This window comes from Tachypleus tridentatus, chromosome 1 (assembly GCF_004210375.1).
Source record: "Tachypleus tridentatus isolate NWPU-2018 chromosome 1, ASM421037v1, whole genome shotgun sequence".
Lineage (NCBI taxonomy): Eukaryota > Metazoa > Arthropoda > Merostomata > Xiphosura > Limulidae > Tachypleus > Tachypleus tridentatus.
Genome location: NC_134825.1, coordinates 146,605,247 through 146,627,434, shown reverse-complemented (window position 1 = coordinate 146,627,434; position 22,188 = coordinate 146,605,247). Strand labels below are relative to the sequence as shown.

At 31.8% G+C, this 22,188-nt stretch overlaps 1 protein-coding gene across 5 annotated transcripts in view; it reads left to right on the top strand.

The window, feature by feature from the left end:
• LOC143226274 (ras-specific guanine nucleotide-releasing factor RalGPS2-like) overlaps positions 1-22,188 on the top strand; it is an 88,381-nt gene that overhangs the window by 11,761 nt on the left and 54,432 nt on the right. For all 5 annotated transcript variants that reach the window (XM_076457036.1, XM_076457064.1, XM_076457057.1 and 2 more), the window contains exons 2-4: positions 8,942-9,085; positions 15,833-15,928; positions 19,013-19,063. In XM_076457036.1, the coding sequence (XP_076313151.1) occupies positions 8,975-9,085; positions 15,833-15,928; positions 19,013-19,063 (258 nt within the window). In that variant the 5' untranslated portion in view covers positions 8,942-8,974. The remainder of the gene's footprint in view (positions 1-8,941; positions 9,086-15,832; positions 15,929-19,012; positions 19,064-22,188) is intronic.

The following is a 22,188-nucleotide window of genomic DNA, read 5'->3' as shown; positions in this document are numbered from 1 at the left end:
GAATGCATGATAATTACGAAGACGAGCATTCCTGTATACAGTGTTAAAGCAGATATGGAACAGGTAAGTCAGGTCAATAAAGTCAACTAGCTGAGAAGCTGGGTAACATCAGATGGTAGGTGTCATTACTAAATAAAACGGATACTTGGGATGGCAGGCCCAGCATGGGCCGGTGGTTAAGGCACTCTGCTCGTAATCCGAGGGACGCGGGTTCGAATCCTCGTCACACCAAATATGCTCGCCCTTTCAGCCGTGGGGGCGTTATAATGTGACGGTCAATTGGTAAAAGAGTAGCCCAAGAGTTGGCGGTGGGTGGTGATAACTAGCTGCCTTACCTCTAGTCTTACACTGCTAAATTAGGGTTCGGCTAACGCACATAGCTCTGGTGTATCTTTTTGCGAATTTTATAAAGAAACAAACAACAGGGATTCTAAAAAAGACATCTTTCGAAATGAAAAAGATGATAACCCATGGTTATGTGGGATTGAGGTTAATGATTTTGAATCGTTGTGTTATACCAGTTCTCACATGCATCAGAATGTCGAACTGTGTCATCAAGTATGGAAAAGGGAATTGAAACGGTTGAGTTATGGTTGTTAAGGTGCATCTTAAAGGTATGTTGAACAAAGTACGCCTCTGAAGTTTCTCTGACATGTTATAAGGAAGGAAAAAAAATTGAAAGTCTGGTAGTAACTGGAAAAACTGAAGGAAGGTGAGACCGGTGTCAAGAGTCTGTCTAAGTGGATTAATATATCGACATTGAATTTTTTTCGTGCCCCAAGGAGAAAATTTTTATGATATACCATGGCCATCAACGTCCTAGTTGGATATGGCACATAGAAAGAGCTCACACATAGCGAACTGCTTGCCATTTTCAGCTAGCGTGTCATCGGACAACCGTGGGAACGTTATAACATCACGGTCACTCTCACTGTTAGTTGGTAAAAAAGTAGCTCAAATAACAATGTGTGGTTGCAACTAGTTGTCTTTTTTCTAGTCTGTCACTTCTAAATTAGAGACGGCTAGAGCAAAAAAAGTCCTCTAGTAGCGTTCGCGAAATTCAACAAACTACCAAACATACAGTTGATGATGTCACAGAACTGTTTCCACACATGATCACGGCTATTCTCGAATATAATATAAAATAAATTTTGTTTGGTGGAGCTGCAGTGAGTTTCTGCTATCGTCATGTTGTCATGCACAGTTAAGTTAGAATGTCCTTATTGACGCCTATGACAAAACAAACAGAAAATCTTTGAAATAAATTTGTGTAGTCTAACACTGCATGACTACTCTGTTCGAAAAAAAAAAGATTAATGTTAGATAATCAGTTAAAAAATGTTTCACTGTGCAAAGGTACAATACCGCAGAAATAGAAGAACTAATAAGGAAAGTGTTAATTTGCTGCTTACTACTTGTCACACAAAATTGATTTATCACTATAGTTACGCCACTTCTTTCCTTTAGCACTGATTTTTTTTTTGGTGCTTCTGTTACACAGTTATTTTTTGGATTGTATGATAGGTTGCAGTTTCGATTTGATGATGTTTAATCAAGTATTTAAAATAGTTAAGTTACGTAGAACAAACCTAGCAGATGTTCCTTTTTCCACCTAAAGAAAACTCGAGACAAGTTGTAATGTAAATAATAATTTTGTTTTACAATTTCATATTTTTTTTAGGCAGGGTAATAAGTAAAAAATATTTTGTAACTTCCAAATAATACATTTCAATCTTTTTATTATTTTATTTGGAAGCTTTCTTGCTTTTCTAATAGTTAGAGAATTATTATTAAAACAAACTGTGGGTCATCTTACATGATTGTAAAATACGCACTAGTATACTGATTCATTCTGTGTGTGAGAGTATGTATGAACTGAGTGTAATAAGGATAAAACTGAAGAACGAAATGTTAAACTGAAAGAAATATAAACAGGCTAACACATAACTAAGAGGGTTTATTTTAAACCTGCATTGCTCCGTCTGAGTCGTCTTATGGTGCAACAGTTACGTCTGAAGTCTTATAATGCTAAAAACTAGGATTCGATACCCATGGAGGCACAGCGTAGGCAGCCCGTAATGTAGCTTTGTACTTAACTACAAACAAGCAAGTCTCATTCACAGATGGATTTGTTCATGTTCTAAGTTCACAAGAATAAGACTTGTATTTTGTACAATAAGAAGATAATATTGTAGTATTCTCTTTACCTTTCATTATTTTTTTCCATTAAACAACAGTGGCCTAAATTGTGACACGTTTTATAACGCAAAGTGTACACATAGCGTGAGATAAAGCTATGAATATAAAAAACCTTGGCAAGAATATGTTCAAAATCAAAACGAAAAATTTAGCGTAAGAAAAGTATTTTAAGTAGAAAGTTAAGGCCCACAGCGGAAGCTCTTTTTTATATATATATTTCAATGCCATTGGGAAGACGCCACGCGTGACAGTTTCAAATTTAGACATTTTGGAACGTTGAGGGAGTACAGAGACGTACATGAAACTTCACTTCTAGTGGTATGTTAGGGTGTCGCTTTTTACAGATTGAATTACGCCGACGGCTGTATGTGTAATAGGAAAACAAAGAAAATAAAAAACAGTGTAATACAGCAATTTGTGAACTGATGGGTTCGTGAAGTAGCTATATATATGCCATTAATTGTAGGTGTGTAATTTGTGGTTTTTAGACAGCTATAAAAAGGAAAAAAAAGTAGAACCTAATCTTGGTTATCAACATAATTAAGCCAAGGAAGTTACCATAAATCCACCTAGTGAAACATTCTTGTTTTTATGAGCTTCATTGCCGTTTTCAGTGATGCTTTCAACATAAAAGCTAAATCATTTCGGGTATTAAGTAAGGGCAATTTTTTTTGGATCACCATAAAAATAAGAATAGTAACAGTAATAAGTATGGAAAGGTAGAGTCATTCATGCAGAGTTAAATTGGATTTCCTTCATGATAGAATTTAAGAAAGAAACTTGGAAAAATTTACAATGAAAATCAAGTATTTCACAAATAACAAATAAACAGATTGAAATGGATATTAACACTGGAAGAAAGACAATGCTTCTCTTTATAGATTGATGAGAGATTTTCAACAGTAGAAAATTTGATTCAGGCTGTATTTGAATAAAACTTCAGGGAGCTAACCACTAGAAAGTACAGCATATGCATGATATACATATTTCTTGGTCACCTAATGATAAATATTTATAAGATATCGGATACAGTTATTGATAAACTTCTACACAGTTGACTTCGTTATAGAGACCATATAGTATACAAAAACTAAACCAGTTCTACAAAGACGTCTTCTGTGAGAGTTTAGTAGCACCTAAGGGAAATGGCCCATGACCGTGAGTAACTGGAATATCAGCAGTTTAGACGCAATTCACAAATAGTTCTCTGTTGCTAAATCTATACACTTGCTGACACAAATGTATATGAAAATATTCCAAACATTTTATACAGTCATTGAATGTTCCTTTTTAAACTACAAGAAAAATGACTGCAATATGAGTTTGGAATTATGCATTACCCTCAAAAAATATGTTTCAGACTTTTTAAAGTTTATAAATTCTAACTTTAAAATAAGTAATAAAACGGGCTTGGCATGGCCAGGTGTGTTAAGGCGCTCGACTTGTAATATGAGGGTCGCGGGTTCGAATCCTTGTCGCACCAAACATGCTCGCCCTTTCAGCCGTGTGGGTGTTATAATGTGACGGTCAATCCCACTATTCGTTGGTAAAAGAGTAGCCCAATAGTTGGCGATGGGTGGTGATGACTAACTGCCTTCCCTCTAGTCTTACACTGCTAAATTAGAGACGGATAGCGCAGAAGTCCCTCGTGTAGCTTTGCGCAAAATTAAAAAATAAAACAAAAAACAAAGTAATAAAATATTAAAGTTTGTAACTCCTCTCTATTGCATGTATAAAAATATGTTCGGTACTAAAAAATTGCTTATAAAATGTAAAGTGAAATAAGTCAAAATAAATGTAACAAAATAAATACACCCTTTCATAATTAATGAATTTTTCGATAGTTAAAGTCAGTGTTAAATTTACAAAATATAATGCAACATAAAAACAGTTTTAATACAAATAATATGTATTGTGGGAACAATACTTTTTACACTAAGCCTCATATTACTTTAAAATAAATTGTTCATTAATAATAATAATAAAAATATATCAGTAATACAAAGAGAAAATACAGAAACATTTCTGACACCCAGTGAAAGAGCTGTAACTTTCAGGACTTGCAGTGCTAAAATCTGTATTTCGATTCACCATGGTGGAAGCAGCAGATAGCTCTTGCTCCAAACAAACATGCCTTGTACAAATTTTTAACGTTTCAAATTTAATACTCAGTACGAAAGTAAACCTTTTTAGTTTTAAAATTGTATAAGTATTTCAAGTTAAACTTTAACCGTTTCTCTTCGAAAAATTAGATAAATAAAAGGAAACACTTAAAATATATAAGTATAAAAAACAACATACTTATAATAAACTAATCGAATTTCCGATTATTACCATTTTCGATTATTTAAAGATATTGTTATGATATTTACTTGCTCTTAAGCACAAAACTACATAACGAGTTATTTATGCTCTGTTCAAGTTCAACTTTATAAATTAGTGTTTTTTATTTCGAGTTTGTTCAGCTTTGGTGATTTGGAGTCTCGTGATTTAAGGACATCGAGCTTCACTTCCATTAGCACCAAACTTGCTCGCCCTGTATTTGTTATTGCAGAGCTGCTAAAGTTATTTGGCACTGTAACTAATTTTTAAACATTTATGAGAGGGAAGGAAAATGGCTGGCAGCACCCGTGGTCATTTTTTTCTTGCTTGTACATATGTTTTGAGGAACATTGTATTAATTTTCTGAAGAGGCCATCATTTAAACAATTAATAAATACCACTAACTGTCCAGTTCTAGTTAGATTAGTATATCTTCTTGATAGAACCTGTATTATCTCCCATTTTTCTGGAAGATTTACAGAAAAGAACACATTCCTTTACATTTCCATTATTTATTTATATATATTTAACAAGAACATTCGAATTTTGTTTTTATAAATTACATACTTTTGTAACATGTAAATTACATCACTGTAAAAATATTTTAATTATTTTTCAACCAATGTGCTTCATAAAGACTCAAATTTGTTTGTTTTCATTTAACAAAGTATTGTTAAGAACACTAATATTGCTAAAGTTTTACAATAAAAAAAAAAGCCTGTTTATAACCGACAATTTAGTGCAAGTGGAGAAAGAATTGCAATTTACTTTCGGATTGCTTTATTTCACTAATCGCGAAATTCGTAATTTTAACAACACATGCCCTTTTCTCCTAAATTTTACTTTAAAAGTATAATTGTTTAACTAAATTTGACTATTGAGATTGAAGACAAAATATTCCTTTCAGAAAAGATGTATATCGTTTTCTAACTTACAATTTACTTTAATTGCAGTACTATCTTCTCTACTTCTCGGCTAGAAATTATAAGAAACAAGTAACCACTCAATTATAAATTACTGTCAGTTGTGTGAGAAAGACTGATTTCTAAAAATGTCTTAATTACTTATAATCGCCCCCAGTTAGAGCAACGGTATGCCTGCAGATTACAACGCTAGAAACTAGGTGTCGATACCAGTGGTGGTCAGACCACAAATAGTTATTGTGTAGCTTTATGCTTAACTTCAAATAACAACAACAGGATTTATTATAACAGGTTTTGGAAGGACGTAACTGAGGCTTTGAATATTACGTAACGAAATTTTCACTTGGGAAATGAAAATCGTCTTGTAAGAAAAATTACCTGTAATTTAAACGCTATAACATAAAAGGTTAAATAAGAAATTTAGTTACTCCTTTCCTTATAGAAAACGTTTCTCTTTGGTGACTAAAGTAAACTGATAGATTCCTGGGCAATAAAATGTTTAAAGACTTCATTCGTAGTTCTTCGTTTGATAACAGTTGGGTCATTGGTTTTCCCATCAAATTGTTTTTTGAGTTTTTACTTCAACTCGTACAAAAAAGAGTTTTACAAATATTAAGCTTTTGCAATTTTTGACTTTAGAAATAGGAAACGTAAATTAGATTTGATTATTATTTATCTGATTTTTCCCTCACTAGTACAGCGGTAAATCTACGGATTCACAACACTAAAATAAGGCTTCGATTCCCCTCGATGGACTAGATTGCGTGATGTGGCTTTGCTATAAGAAAACACACACACACACACACACACACACACACACACACACACATTATTTGACTTTGAGAATAATTAATATTTGAAAAAGAAAGAAACTTATGAATTGCATAAACATAAGTACACCATGTATTGTTCGTAAAATACAATTTTTGTTTCTCTACACAACGTTGAAACATTAGTGCCTCTAAATGACTTGCATATTACGATGAAGGCAACCCCGTATCGTTTAGTCCAATCATTCCAATGCAATTTCCCTTTTCAAATTCCGGTTACACCTAGTTTGCACTGGCTATCGGTCATTCACCTATCAAAGTCATATTCTGAGATCTTTGTATCTAAACCTACTTAAAATTTTCAATAAACGAGCTTATTAGAAATAATGAAAAATAATAATGGTTATTACATAAAAATTAACGAAATGAAATCAAAGAACCTTCTAATTTAGGACTGTGATAATTGTTGTAGTAACTGACAGCTTTCTTGTTTGGGTATTAAATCATTTAAAACGAAACCTTAAATACTTCATACATATAATTATTATTTTCTGGACTTGTATTATGTCGCAGAGTTGAATATTTTTGCTAAATTCTATCATTTTCATATACATATTCTCAAGTGCTTTATGGAAGGACCAAAGCACAAATTCCAAATTTTTGATTACACAATATATGTTGTTAAGTAACTTCTGTCATTTGTTAACATTGGTTTAAGCCCAATATATACAAATAATACGCTTTTGTTTGTCTATTTGCAACTTTTTCGGACATTTCTCGATCAAATTATACACATCTCGTATAACATAATGACTTTTATGTTCTGAATTATTGTCGTACCTGTTTTTTGGTTAGTTAAACTATAATGCAATGAGTATGCTCTTCAATGGGACAACGTCAGTATCATTACGTGACGGCTGGCTTTGATTTCGGCTTTAATTTTTCATTTGCAACATATTTCAAACAAACAACACTTTACACACTTGTAGTTTCCTAAAAGTATTATATTGCAGTAAATACAATTTCAATGTGCTTTCTCGATTTAATCAGTACTAGTATGCATATTCGAAGTTCGTTAAAACCTACACGATTATAACTTTTTGTTAACACGCACTCAGACGTTTCTGCAAAACAGTTACGTTTCTCTTCAATACAATTTTACTTTTGCTTTAGGCCCGGCATGGCCAGGTGGCTAAGGCACTCGACTCATAATCTTAGGGTCGCGGGTTCGAATCCCCGTCACACCAACCATGCGCGCCCTTTCAGCCGTGGGGGCGTTATAAGTGATGGTCAGTCCCACTATTCGTTGATAAGAGTAGCTCAAGAGTTGGCGGTGGGTGGTGATGACTAGCTGCCTTCACTCTACTCTTACACTGCTAAATTAGGGACGGCCAGCGCAGATAGCCCTCGTGTAGCTTTGCGCGAAATTCAAACAAACATTTACTTTATTTTGTAATAATTCAACTTTAGATGGTTTTATACATTACTATAAAAAACTTTCGATTATTTTTCTTTGCTGCGAGTTTTATTTTTTGTTTTTACGAGTTTCTTTCCTTATACTGCCTTACACTGAACACTTTTAACTGTTTCATACTGTGTACACTGTTATAAATACCGTCACTTTTCTCTGTTTATTTTATGAGTCTAAGTGAGTTTGGTTATCTGATAGCGTAAAAGTTTTTCAAGCAGACCAGGATTTACCGATCTCATACATAATACAGTTATACTGCAAGATACATCATATATCTATCCAGGTAGGTTAATAATGCAATGTGAATGGTCATTCTGTTTCAAACGTAGCTGTTGGTGAGGGAGTAACCCCAAGATATTACCCGAGCAAATACCGAAATACACTTCTGTCAACGTATTGTAGAAAGTGTTGTATTGCAGATTTTAACCTTCACCATGGACAAAACGTAATAGCTTTCACTACATAGTTTTATTTAAGACCTACGCATATACAGAATAAAGAATAAATTCTGAATAAATACGATATGTACAAACAGTTTGTTTGTTTTTGAATTTTGCACAAAGCTACTCGAGGGCTATCTGTGCTAGCCGTCCCTAATTTAGCAGTGTAAGACTAGAGGGAAGGCAGCTAGTCATCACCACCCACTGCCAACTCTTGGGCTACCCTTTTACCAACGAATAGTGGGATTGACTGTCACATTATAACGCCCCCACGGCTGGGAGGGCAAGCATGTTTGGTGTGACAGGGATCCGAACCAGCGACCCTCAGATTACGAGTCGCACGCCTTAACACGCTTGGCCATGCTGGGCCTGTACAAACAGACAGAAATGTGTGATATATTTTAAATGTCATAATATTATGGAATAAACCTTGAGATGCACCCAATAAAATAAATTTATTTAAAATTATATTTACTGGATGGAAGCATTTGCTGTGGAGTTTGCCTCAAAGTTTTTGGTAAGTTCTTCTCACAGTTTAAAATACATCTACAGACTCAATAGCTACGTATGAGAGACTGGGACAGCGCTAATTAAAATACTTGAATGGTTTTAGGAATTGAAGGTTAACTTTTACAAGCCTGCCCCTTTGTTTTTCTTTTCGTATTACAATTAATATAGTATTGCCTAGTGGTGATAAAGCTGTACATTTTGATTGTTTGGCGGCCATTTAGAAAATAGTCTGCTCTTTAGAGGTTATTTGTTGCGTTTAAAAACTAAGAATACATGATTTATTTTGTTTCATTTTGTGTTTTTCAGTCATGGGATGAAATATGGCATCAGTGGTCAAACATGCGCTTGGATCATCTTAACGTATGTGAACATAATGAAGTACAATATCGTGAAATGGCAGTAGAACTTGCTAGTAGCAGCTTAGCAGCTTTAAATTTAAGGATAGAGGAGGTAAGTTCAACTTTAAATTAAAGCTCTTAAGAAATAAACAGTGAGAAGTAGATCTGCTTTATTTTGTTTTTAATGTACTTAGACTTGAATCTAGATAAAGAAGTCTACTAGTGTAAGACTTTATAATGTATAGAAAATTAAATAGTTTATTTTGAGAGAAAAACTTAATTTTCACAATTACATGTGCCCTAAAATGGAGTAGTCTTGCAACTTATACAGTTTGCATAATCTTACAAACCACGCGACAAAAAGTTTTAAGACAGTTTTACCATGGCTTAAACTGAAACTTAAGTTGTCCACTAAACAATTTGAAATGGTCAAATAATGCAAGTTGCCTCTACTTTTAACCCAATTTTTAGGTATTTTTAACAACATTTGAAAGTGTACAAAATTTTAAAAACCTGAAAGGAAAGATACAATTAACAGTTATATAACTTTTTAATAATAATAATAATATAGTTAGATCTAACTGACATTTAGTGAAAATGAAAATGTCTAGGTAATGTTGAAATATTTTTTTACATAATGTTGCCTAGTAATTATTAGCACATGACTGTAGGATTAATTGGCAAAATCACTATTTTAACAATTCCAGTTAGCATCTTAAATTCTATATTCAGGTTATTTATATTGTGCTATCAATTAGTGCCTTTCTACCATATTGGGGGCTGGAATATTAACTTCAAGAGGTAAGTTTCCAACTTACTTACCCCAAAATGGTAGTACTTTATTTTCTTATTTTTATTTCACTTAATTTTTCCTCTTTACTTTGAAGGGCAGTTGCCTACCTGCAGCTGTCTGCAGGTAGTGAAGGGTGATATAAATGTGGACTAGAGCACCCACATTTTGGTTCCCTTAATTTCTATTTATATATCAGTTGTTACTCTTTTTATTTCTTATATGAGGCTTATACATGGATGTTAAGACTGATAGACAGTGTATCCCCACTGCAGTATGGGTCCTACTTCTTCAGTCACCTCCAAATCCTTAGGTATATTGTATATTCCCACATTATAGTTTTTACTCTGGGATCTTTTCAGTCAGTACAGTATTTTTAAAATTTATTTTTGTTTCAACTTGTTTTTTAAGTTATAACAAACTAGTATAAAGTTGGAGGTTTGGATTTTCTGTTTTTAAATGTAGTTCTTACTTATGATTTTGTTTACTTAACTTTATCAAAGTGTATTAATTTTCATTAAAATATTATAAAGTGTACAATACTCTTTAAGTATAACAGAATTTTATTTTACCTCAATTAAAATGGCTGAGTCAATCAAGCCAGCATTATATGCTATAGTTAGCATTTTTATGCATGCATTTCTTCTACTATGTTTAGTAAATGCAGAGCATCTTGTTAAAATTTTAAAATAATTTGTCTTGAACATGTTTACAATACTAAAACTGTTACTTCATTTATTACAAAATTTTTTTCTTTAAACAATTTAGTTTTAATAGAATATTAACCTCAGTACATTAATATTTCCAATCACATAAGGGTCATCCCATGTCAAATCATCCAGGGGGGCTGCAGGTGACCCCAACAGAATGCCTTGAAAAAATTCACATGTGCTCATCTACCCATACAATGAAAAATTGCCAAAGGTTAGATCAATATCTCTAAAAGTTTCTGATTTACAGTCCTGTAAAATTTAATTAATTTTTTTTTATTTTTGCAAATTCATTTTCGGGCAACTTTGGTTGCATAAAGCTGCAAGAGTAATGGTGGTAGAAAGCTGAAATTTGCTACACTGACTCAACTAATCTCACAAAATTCAAAAATGGTCTCAAACCAAGTTTATCTCTCTTAGGATTAGCATAGTGAGGCAGTAAAATTACCTGCAAACCCAAAATCATCAAAAATATTGGTTTATGTAATAAGACATAATATGATACAAAGCTGAATTTCATTTCTAATTTCCTATAACATATCAGTTAATAAATCGGCAATTGTTGTAATTAAAAGTCTATCAGATCTGTAAAAACATTTAGTTACATGCAACTGTTTATGATTTAGCTATAAATAGCCCTACTTCAGGCCACAGCTTGACCATGTCAACAGTTATTCAGCCTTTTCATATTTTTACCATATATTCTTACATCTCTGAATATGACCTACAAAAAAAATCAGGATGGTGTTCAACCTACTTTTTGAGTTACAATTTTTTATAATATCCTCTGACCATTTTTATTTAAAAAAAAATTCAGTTCAGGTGTGTTACTGTGTGCAAATATATCCATACAATTTTGAAAAATGCCTGTCAGAATTTTATGAATCCCACTGAAATATTCTAACCAGCCTTTCACAATGTTAAATAATGAAGTTGTAAGAAACAAGAAAGAATTAATTTATTTTTGAACAGGTTTATTGGCATAACTAGTTAGATCACATAACAATGCAAATATATTGTGTATGCATTACAGTTATGCAGATATTGCTGAGTTTAAGATTCATAATATAATATTTAAAAAGGTAAATCAGACACAAAAAGCACGGTGCTATAACAGGGGATAACTGAGAAAGATTAGTCACACCAAACTGCAATAATCGTGACAATGAAATGTTTCAAAAACTGCTTTGGCGATAAATTAGACTTAACAACATCAAATAAATATTGCTTTGTTCAGACAGCTTGAATAAATTTCTGAAGTTCCAGTTTGATTATGTTGAGATCACTTTGACTTAGAACATAGTGGTGAGCACTACTGCCTTGCACGGTAGGTGCACTTATCAGACAAAGAATATGTTGGAAAGGAATCCAGCTTTCATCATTACATGACCTTGCAGGCCATGAGGACAGTTCGTTTCTTGATTTTTTCATAAATGACACCAACACATCGGAATGTTCATCTGATCTATCTTTTATGTTTCCCACATACCATTCATGATTGTATATGCATGCCACATAATTCCCTGGCTGATAATTGTCATTGCTATCATTTGACCCTATTTGAGCTGCTGCAGCATCACTTTCACTGTTACTACCAACAGTTACAACTGTGTACACATCATCATCTGATAGCCTTCTCATATACAATATGTTGGTAGAATAAAGCTATGATGTGACCTAATACCTGCCACAGTTTTGCATTTTTCAAAGTGCTCAAGTAGCTCAAACTTTACACAATTCTGCAGGACTGATTCCTGATTGACAAGAAAGAACTGAATGCCCTAAATGTGGTTCTTTGCTCAATGGTACATATCAGAGACACTTACAGTTTGATAATTTATTATTTTTCACAACCTTGATTTTTTGAAGATCATGTTTAGAGATGTAAGAATATATGGTAAAGGCTGATTAGAATATTTCAATGGGATTCATAAATTATTTCAAAATTGTATGGATATATTTACACACAGTAACACACCTGAATTGAAGTTTTATTTTCAAGCAAACAACATATGGTCAGAGGATAATTTAAAAAATTATAACTCAAAGTAATTTGAACACCATCCTGATTTTTTATTGTAGATCATATTCAGAGATGTAAGAATATATGGTAAAAATCTGAAAAGGCTGAATAACTGTTGACATGGTCAAACTGTGGCCTGAAGTAGGGCTATTTATAACTAAATCATAAACAGTTGCATGTAACTAAATGTTTTTACAGGAGATCTAATAGACTTTTAATTACAACAATTGCTGATTTAGCAACTGATATGTTATAGGAAATGTGAAAACAAAATTCAACTTTGTATCATATTAAGTCTTAGAGTGATGGCTTTTTAAATAAACCAATGTTTTTTACTATTTTGAGTTTTTAGGTGATTTTACAGCCTCACTATGAAAATCCTAAGGGAGGTAAACTTGGTTTGAAACAATCTTTGAATTCTGTGAGATTAATTCAGTCAGTGTTGCAAATTTCAGCCTTCTACCACCATTATGCTTGCAACTTTAAACATCCAAAGTTGCCCAAAAATGAATTTGCCAAAAATAACAAAAAAATTAATTAAATTTTACAGGGCTGTAAATCAGAAACTATTAGAGATATTGATCTAATCTTTGGCAGTTTTTCATTATATGGGTAGATGAGCACATGTGAAATTTTTCAAGGTATTCTGAGGGGGTCACTGGAAAATTTTCCAAAATCTGGATGATTTGACATGGAATGACTCATAATCCTCTCAACAGGTACATAATTGTTAATCACATAAAACAAGGTAAATTAAAATGTGAGTTTTTGTGTATAAGAAATTCCATTGCATTCTTAGGATAGAACTGTATTATTCATAGTTAACAGCTTTCTAAAAGTATATTCAGAGACAATGTAATCCATGATATAATTTTGTACATTGTGTATCTTTTAATAAACCACAAAGAAAAATACAACAAGCTATAACAGAACATTGTGCATTAAACAAGATGGCTACATTAATTCTGATCTGGTTAAGAAAAAATTGGGAAGCTTAAAAAAATAAGGCTTTTGGGCCAGATAGTATTTTCTCAAGGATTTTGAAGAAGCTTATAGACTGGATATATGAGCTACTTACTGGTATTTATTGTCAGTTCTTGAATAGTGGACAAGTACCAAAAAATTGGAAGTTAGCTAATGTAATCTCTCTTTTTGAAGAAGGTGATAAAAATTGTCCCAGTAATTAGAAATCCATTAGTTCTACATCTGTTGTGGTAAAGGTTTTGAAAAGTCTGTTAAAAGATGCTTTGCAAAGTCATTTAACAAAGTTTAGAATTTTATTGGATAGTCAACATGGTGTCATTGAGGGAAAATCTTGCCTTACAAATATTTTAAACATTGTTTGAAAAGGTTACTGCTTATGTAGATGAGAGTAAGGGTGTAGATTTGGTGTATCTGGGTTTTCAGAAAGCATTTGACAAGTTGCCATATAAAAGGCTTTTAAAAAAAATTACCTCTGTAGGTGTAGGGGATATGTTAGAAAATTGGATAGAAGAGTGGCTGGATGGAAGAAAGCAGAGGGTTGTTACAAATGGAGCACAGTCAAACTGGATTAATGTTACAAGTGTGGTATCTCAGGACTCTGTTTTGGCACCTTTGCACTTTTTGATTTACATCAATGACATAGACAAAGGAATAGTTAATAAATTACAAAACTTGCAGATGATATTAAGGTCTTTGGATGTTGCTAGTTGTGAAGAGGATGCTGCTGGTTTACAAAAGATTTAAATCATCTAGTGAATTGAGTAAGTAAATGGCATACTGGTTTTAATTATAATAAATGCAAGATAATGCATATTAGATATCATAATTTGGATTATAAGTATAATTTGGATGGGAATAACCTTGACATTGTTGTGAAAGAAAGGGGCCTTGGTGTAATAGTTATCTGTATAAAGCCATTCAAGCAGTGTGCTGTTGTTAATGATAAGGCAAATAGTGTTTTAGGTTGTATCTGCAGAAATACTGAATACAAGTCTAAAGAAGTAATAGTTTCATTTTAATGGTCGCATTTAGAATACTGTGTTCAGTCTTAGACTCCTTACCTTAGTAAAGACACTGAATTGTTAGAATGGTTACTAGAATGGTGTCTAGACTGTAGGGTGTTTTGTATGAGGAGAGACTTAAGTCTCTCAAGTTCTTTTCTCTTGAAAAAAGGAAAGTTATGGGGAGGGATCTGATTGAGTTGTTTAAGATTGTAAAGGAAATTGATAGTGTTGAGGCATCTTTTTTTCATGTTTAACAATGAGTATAGTAATACAAGGGGTGAAAAATATAAATTTTATAGGGTAAGAGTTATCTTCAGTGAAGACTAATTTTTCATTTTCTGATATGGTGGTTGACCTTTGGAATGAGTTGCCTTTGGATGTTGTAGAGGCAGTACATTTAAGTGAGCTAAGAAAAAGCTTTAAGTGTATGAATGACAAGAGCTGGCTTTAAGTTGTTGTTTTTTAATTATTTTAAGTTAAAGTATAGGATGGAACAGCCAAGATGAACCAATAGGTCCTATGCTGTTTCAAAGCATTTGGTTATTTTACACTAGCTACATAATTGCAGTCTATAAACATTTCAAATATAATTCAAGTTTTGAAAAAAGCATACACAACTAAATTGTTAAAAAAAATGCATATTTGAAAAAAGGCATTATTTCACTTATCAAGAAGCTTCTAGGTTTAAGATTTGATACTAAATGTTTTTCGAAACACTGATGTAAAGAAGCATGAACACCATTTATCATTACAAAACTCGGCTTTTACTAAACTAGTTTGAATCATAATATACTTTATTTTTCAATGAAAGCTAATAATAATTCTATATAACAAGTCTAATGGTATTACATTATATGTATAAACACTTAGGATGAAAGTTTCTTTCAAAACTTGTATAAATGATCACACAGTAACTATGTAGTGTGTGACATCAAATCAAATGATAGTTCAATATTTGCATGATTTAGAGAAAGCAAAATTGTTATTTATTTAAATGAATAAAAATTAAAACAAATATCTTGACTAATTTGTAGAAATACTATATTGATTTAGATATGGTATTGAGTTGTTTTGGGCAGTTAAGATGTATTTGTGACAATAATATAAACAATTGGGATGCATTTTAGTACCTCATATATATTGTAATACTACATACTTCAGAAACATGTACTGTTCAATTCAAAAACAAAATTTCAATACAAGTTTAATGAAAAATTCAGTATATTGCTGTGTAATTTGAAGTAGATCTTCATATTTTTTATATGCACTTTATTAATTCACAAATGTAAAATAATATTATGATATTTGCAGTGTATGCTACTTTTCTCTGTTTATTTCATATACCTAGAAATCGGATACTATAGATGGCAGGTGGTTGTCTCATGTAAAAAACTATGATTTTGGTGTCCTTGATGTACTTCGTGTTGCTCCAGAAGATTTTGCTGTAAGTATTACAAGGCCTAGGTTTTTAACAGTCTGTAGTACCATATATTCACAATTTTTATATTATGGTAATTTATATATTAACATGTGAATTTAACTAATGTGTTCCTGGTTTATAACAGTTGGAATGTTATGATTTGTATACCTAATCTTCAAAAATTTCAGGATATATTTTATTATTAGCAGGTTTAATATAAATAACCATGTTTAATTATTTTTATATTACCTTAAGAGCAGGTTATTAAATTGACCTATTTTTGTGTATACTTGATATGCAGTTATAACATATGAACAGTAAGAATACATTTGAGTCTTCAAGACTACCTCTGTTGGAAATGGACAATTCAGTTGATTACTCATAGTATCAGTTGCACTGATTAGTATCACACAAGTTAACCAATTAATCAAAATTAGTGTACACCGTTATTACTGCATTGGATGATTTTAACTATTCAAGTTATTAAATTATTTTAATTGGGATTTTTCATAATTATCTTTGTTTAATTTTATCTTAATCAAAATTGGTATTTCTGATTATTACTATTTTTTTTTATTCTAACTATCTTAGTCTCATGTGAAAATAATTAATCAGTTAAATATAATTAATTAATGAGCCCAATGATTAATCACTTAGCACTTTTCACTAATAACCTAACCAAAGCACATCCATCATTGAGGAATAGTAAAAATTTAAACTCATATTTTATCTTTAAAGAAATAACCAATTCCTCTTTAAACTGTTGTAAAGTGCAGTCTTCATCGTATAAACTATGTACTGTTCTTACTATGAAGTCTAGTCTGTCTCTTTTAAATTTTATATCTGTTTCATTGTGAGATTGATTACTTTGAATCATCTTGTAAACTTAAATCACATTTAAACATTCTTTATTTAGGAGGAAATAGGAGATATTGACGTATATCTAAAAGATAACTCATTCCCAGAATTCTCTTTATAGCTAATCTTTGAGTCATTTTTAATAAGTCAGTATCCTTTCTTGTATACACATTAAATATGTACATATTATTAAAAGTGTGGCCTAATTAGTGATTTTTATAAAGAAATAATTACCTCTTTTTAATTTGTAATTAGTATGTTTATAAATGCAGTCAAAATTCTGTTAGCTTTGCTAACAGCAACAGAGCATTGCTTCAGTGGTATCAGTAACTTGTACATCATTGTGATTAAAATAACCATTAGTAAATGACCTGTGATAACGAATATGAACAAGAAATGATGACAATACCACCCAAGACATCATGACTAATAACATTATTACCTTAAGGAATATTATCAAAAGTTTTTCTCTTGCACAACAATTATTTTGATACACTGTTCCAAAAAAGTACTTATGTGAAATAAATTGTTTCTCGTTCTAAATTTCATAAAAAATTCACATTCAAATCTCTTTCTCATGAAATGTGCAGCATGGTGTCCAACACAATCTTTAACACCAAATACATTTGTATAATTTGAGGCTTTCAAAGGGGAACAAAAAAAAAGATCCTAGAACTTGAAAGGGTTTGTACTACATCAGCACTTCTTTTTGGACCTGCAAAAATAAAACAAGAAGGAAGCCTTCTCTGAATGTGTTGAAATGTAACATAACATGTAAGGCTGGAACACTGAAGCAACACAGTAATATATACTAAATCAGTAAGAAGTACACTTAGCAAATATTGTAAATTAAAAATAGATCCTGATCAAAAGAGTCAATTGAAGAAGGATAGTCACAGACCAAAGTCTCAGATTGGGAAAATCATAGTTTGCAGGAAAGAGAACTAAAGAGAATACAAGGGAGAAAACTGTTTGGACACTCACTTCCCATAGAAAAGCTATCTTGATGACAAATGTGAAGAACATGGGAAACTTTAATATTTTGCTGATCCTGAAAGCAGACATAACTCAGAAATGAATAGTTCAATATTCCAGAACAAAAGAAATTAAAATACCATTGGAAACCTAAAAAACCTATTCAGGCCCAGCATGGCCAAGCATATTAAGGCGTTCAACTCGTAATCTGAGGGTCGCGGGTTCGAATTCCGGTCACACCAAACATGCTTGTCCTTTTGGCCATGGGGACATTATAATGTTACAGTCAATCCCACTATTCCTTGGTTAAAGAGTAGCCCAAGAGTTGGCAGTGGGTGGTGATGACTAGCTGCCTTCCCTCTAGTCTTACACTGCTACATTAGGATGGCTAGCGCAGATAGCCCTTGAGTAGCTTGCACAAAATTCAAAAAACAAACAAAAACCTATTCAAGATTTAAAATGGTATATACCAGAAGAAAAAAGTGAAATAAGTCTGGCATAAGCCTCCTCATTGAGTTGTGTTGAATACTAGGTGACAATCCCAAAAGTTATGTTGGCAACAACTGAACTTTCATCTGGAGATCAGCTGCTTCGAAGGGGGTAGAAGAGTGTTTATTTACTAATGTTACCAGCATTGTCGATATCAAATCTTTTATTTTTTCTAGCTACACCATACTATATCATCTGTATGCCTTTCTATATTATTGTATTTGTCAGATATTTATTGAACTTTTTAAGTCAAAATTGTGTCTTCTTTTCTTCGTATATATTAAGAAAGTAGTTCTATTAACCATATCTGGATCCAGTAAAGAGTTTGTGCCAAATATGTTGTTAATATATAAATATAGCAGTAGTCTTATTAAATTTCTTAAATTGTAAATATAATGGAATTTTGTTTCCAATATTCAAACACATTATTTACATCATTTAGTATCTCCACAGTATTTTGCATTCAAACCATATATGAGGATTAAAAATCATTTAAGTATTAAAAGGTGTTTTTATTAATAGTAGAGATAATTATTTAAACACTAAAGAAAATCCAAATCATATCAGTGTAAACTGTTTCTTAATCCATTTCTTATAGTGGAGTGTAAACAGATACTGATTATATGTGTTAATTGAAATTGCAATGTACATGTGTGTTTATGATAAGCACAAGTTTATAACCTACATATAACATGTATGTCAGCATATGTACTTGATGTTTTTAAAGATTTGATTACTAGGTCACTTTTTTTATCCCTGCTCTTATGTTTGTTTCTTTTGATGTAGAGTCAGATAACTTTGCAAGACGTTCCTGTGTTCAAGGATATAAAATTACAGGTAAGAAAATTGGGAAGTCACAAGCTAATATAAAAAAAAAAAAAAACAAATGCATAATATAATACTTGTGTATGTAAAGGTTGAATTTAATCATGCAATTTTTTATGTAGTTGTAAGAATCATGATTAGAAAGATCTATGTACTCCCATATATCTGCTGGTTATTTAGGTTTTATCTTCTGTTAATTCTATATATGTTATTGAGGTATATGAACACATTTTACTCAATATTTATAGTTAAGAGAAGAGAATATGGGGAAAAAAAATAAATAATCATAATTTTAATAAACACATACTGTTTAGTAAAGTTATCAGGCAATTTACCAAATTGGTTAGCAATTTAACCAAGTACACAAATTAGGGCTTTTATTACAACATGGAATTATCTGCTAAACATACAGATCAAAGTATTTCACACTGCAAAGTTTCAACTATAATTAGAGTTAAATAAATCTTGTGTATTCTTGAACTGCTATATCAAAAATAAATTATTATCACAACTAGATACAAGTGTAAGTAGTAAATATTAGAATATCCAATACTAACACTATGTAACAAAATTTTTACTTTTTTTTGTTCCTGGGCAGAAAGTGTTATTTCTCAATTGCTTATGCCTAAAGTAAATGGAAAATACCTTTTTTTTTTTTAAACTTTGCATTTGTGACCTGGGTAATGAAATGTTCAAATTTACCCATTTTCCAGAACATTTCAGGTAGCTTCAGTACTGAGTAGCTGATAGAGAATTTTCTAGAATGTTGTAGAACTTACAAGAATTTTCTAGAACTTTCCATAGTAATATACAGGGATTCACCACTCACAAATTCAGTTTAGTTCTAGCTGCCTAAGTGAACACATAGACCTATCTGATTTTATCAGAGATGGCATCAAGAAGTTGCAAGCATTCTCCAGATGCATTCTGCTATGTATGTGTCCAATTTATCAAGACAAGAGTGAAAACGTACTCTGTGACAGTATCTGCTAAAATGTGTGAAGCCTACAAGGCATGTTTCGGCATGTCTGTCAGGGATCAAGACAAACCCTAAGCACCTCATTTTACCTGCGAGCACTGTAAAAAAATCTCTAGAAGGTAAAACAGACAATTTTTGTATGCTTGAATAGTAAGATTTTATGTTATACAAATTTTAGACCTTTTAAAATTTAAATATCTTTAATTTTTTTTTAATTTCCAATAGTATAGAAAAAATATTGCATATAAAATATTTTGCATGAACTTCTTACACATTAGTTGTGGATGAAATGAATTTATTCTTCATAATAACAATTTTATTTTGTTCTTTCACAGGATGGTACAGAGGGGAAGAGAGAGCCATGAATTTGGTGTAAACCCACTGACCACTCAAGCAATTGCTACTTTTGCATGGTGGACCTTTCCAAACGTTGGGCTACCAAGAATGCATCTACTATCTTGTATCCAGATTTTCCATCATCTGTCATTCCATTGCCACACTGTCCTGAGCTCCCTGTACCCACTCTGCCAAAGAGAAAGCAGCCACCTTGAAAAACTATTCACTTCTGAACACTTTTGTTCATTTCTGTATAACTTTAGCATAAATACATGTAAATCTTGATTCATATGTTGTTTTATTCACACCTTGTGTAAATGAGAATGTGCAAATTTGCCTGTTTTTGCATAGAAAATAGGTTAATTTCTAAATTTTGTTATCCAGGTCACAAAAATAAAGTTTGAAGGGAATAATGGCCATTTTTTGTACTTTTACAATGTAAGCTATTATGAAATAGCACATACTATCCAGGAACAAAATTTATGTTACATAGTGTAATATAAGTCTTACCCTTTTATTTTGCCACTGTTTTAATTTAATTTTGCTATTTGCTGAATGGAAGAGATTTATGCTTTCGACATCAACAAATAAATAAATGTTTCCTTATTATAACTATAAACGGTAACCAACCATAACTTTAAAATTTGTATACTCTTTCTCGATAGTTATTAGTACTTATTGTTATGTACAAATCTAAGAATGCAAAATAACATTTATTTTATATGATTTACCATAGCAAAGTGGACTGGTTGATGTCACTATTTTAAGTGTATAAATAAATAAAATGATTAGAATAGAATTTAATTTAATTTAATTTGATAGTTATATTTAGTGCAAACATTTTAAGCTCACATTAGCACGGTAAGGCAGGACTACATTTACTTTTGGTAAATGAATCTTTTTGTGATGCAAAATATATAGCTTGTAATCAAGCAAGTTAAAGAATTAACTATCAATTAACTATAACTACAACTTAGATATCTTTTGAATGTGAAAAATGTGGGCTAAAACTTAAGAAAAGGTTAACTTTAATATTTATTTTCTGTAGTTTTTTTTTAAAGTAAAGATTCTATTTTGGAGAAAAAGTTTGATTAAGCATAACTTATTCTGATCATATTCTCTGACTAAAAATTTTTTCAAAGAATAATGAGGTAATGGATGATATATGAAAAATGTGAACCTAAAGATATTAAAGCATTGAGATTATTTGGGCAAATGGAATGAAAATAAGTGTGGGAACTTAAGATATTTACAATATGGTACTTCTCTCCACTCACAAGATTAGCTGTTTTTGTTCAGTAGTGCCACCTATATGCAGATCTTTTCTTTATGCATGCTACGAGCCATATTGGAATTGAATGATTCCAGCATGTCTCTCATGTAAATCGTCAAGTGGTCACTTCTCCACCAGTAGGAGTGCAACATATTCATGTGACACATGTAACTCCCTCTGTACCTCTACCAATTCTCATTTGGCAGCACTTGTGCTTATATGTGTTGCTTTGCTTGTTTCAAGTTTCCTGTTTGTCTTTACTGTACTTCCAAAGTGGTTTTCATTTGTATCACTTCCAAGTTTCTTCAGACTATTTCTTCACTTTAATTTAAACCCAATTTATTGCAGACACATTGATATTTATACTTTCAATTTTTGGTTGACTTTTCTTGCACATTAATTCTGAAGTTCATCTTACTGTTTTGTTGGTCACACCTGCAACTAGCATTATATCAAAAACTTCAAGTGTTGGCAACTCATTTGTCATTTAATGAGCATTTAATTGCTGGAATATTGAATGATGCATGGTTCAACCTCTGTTTCTGGACC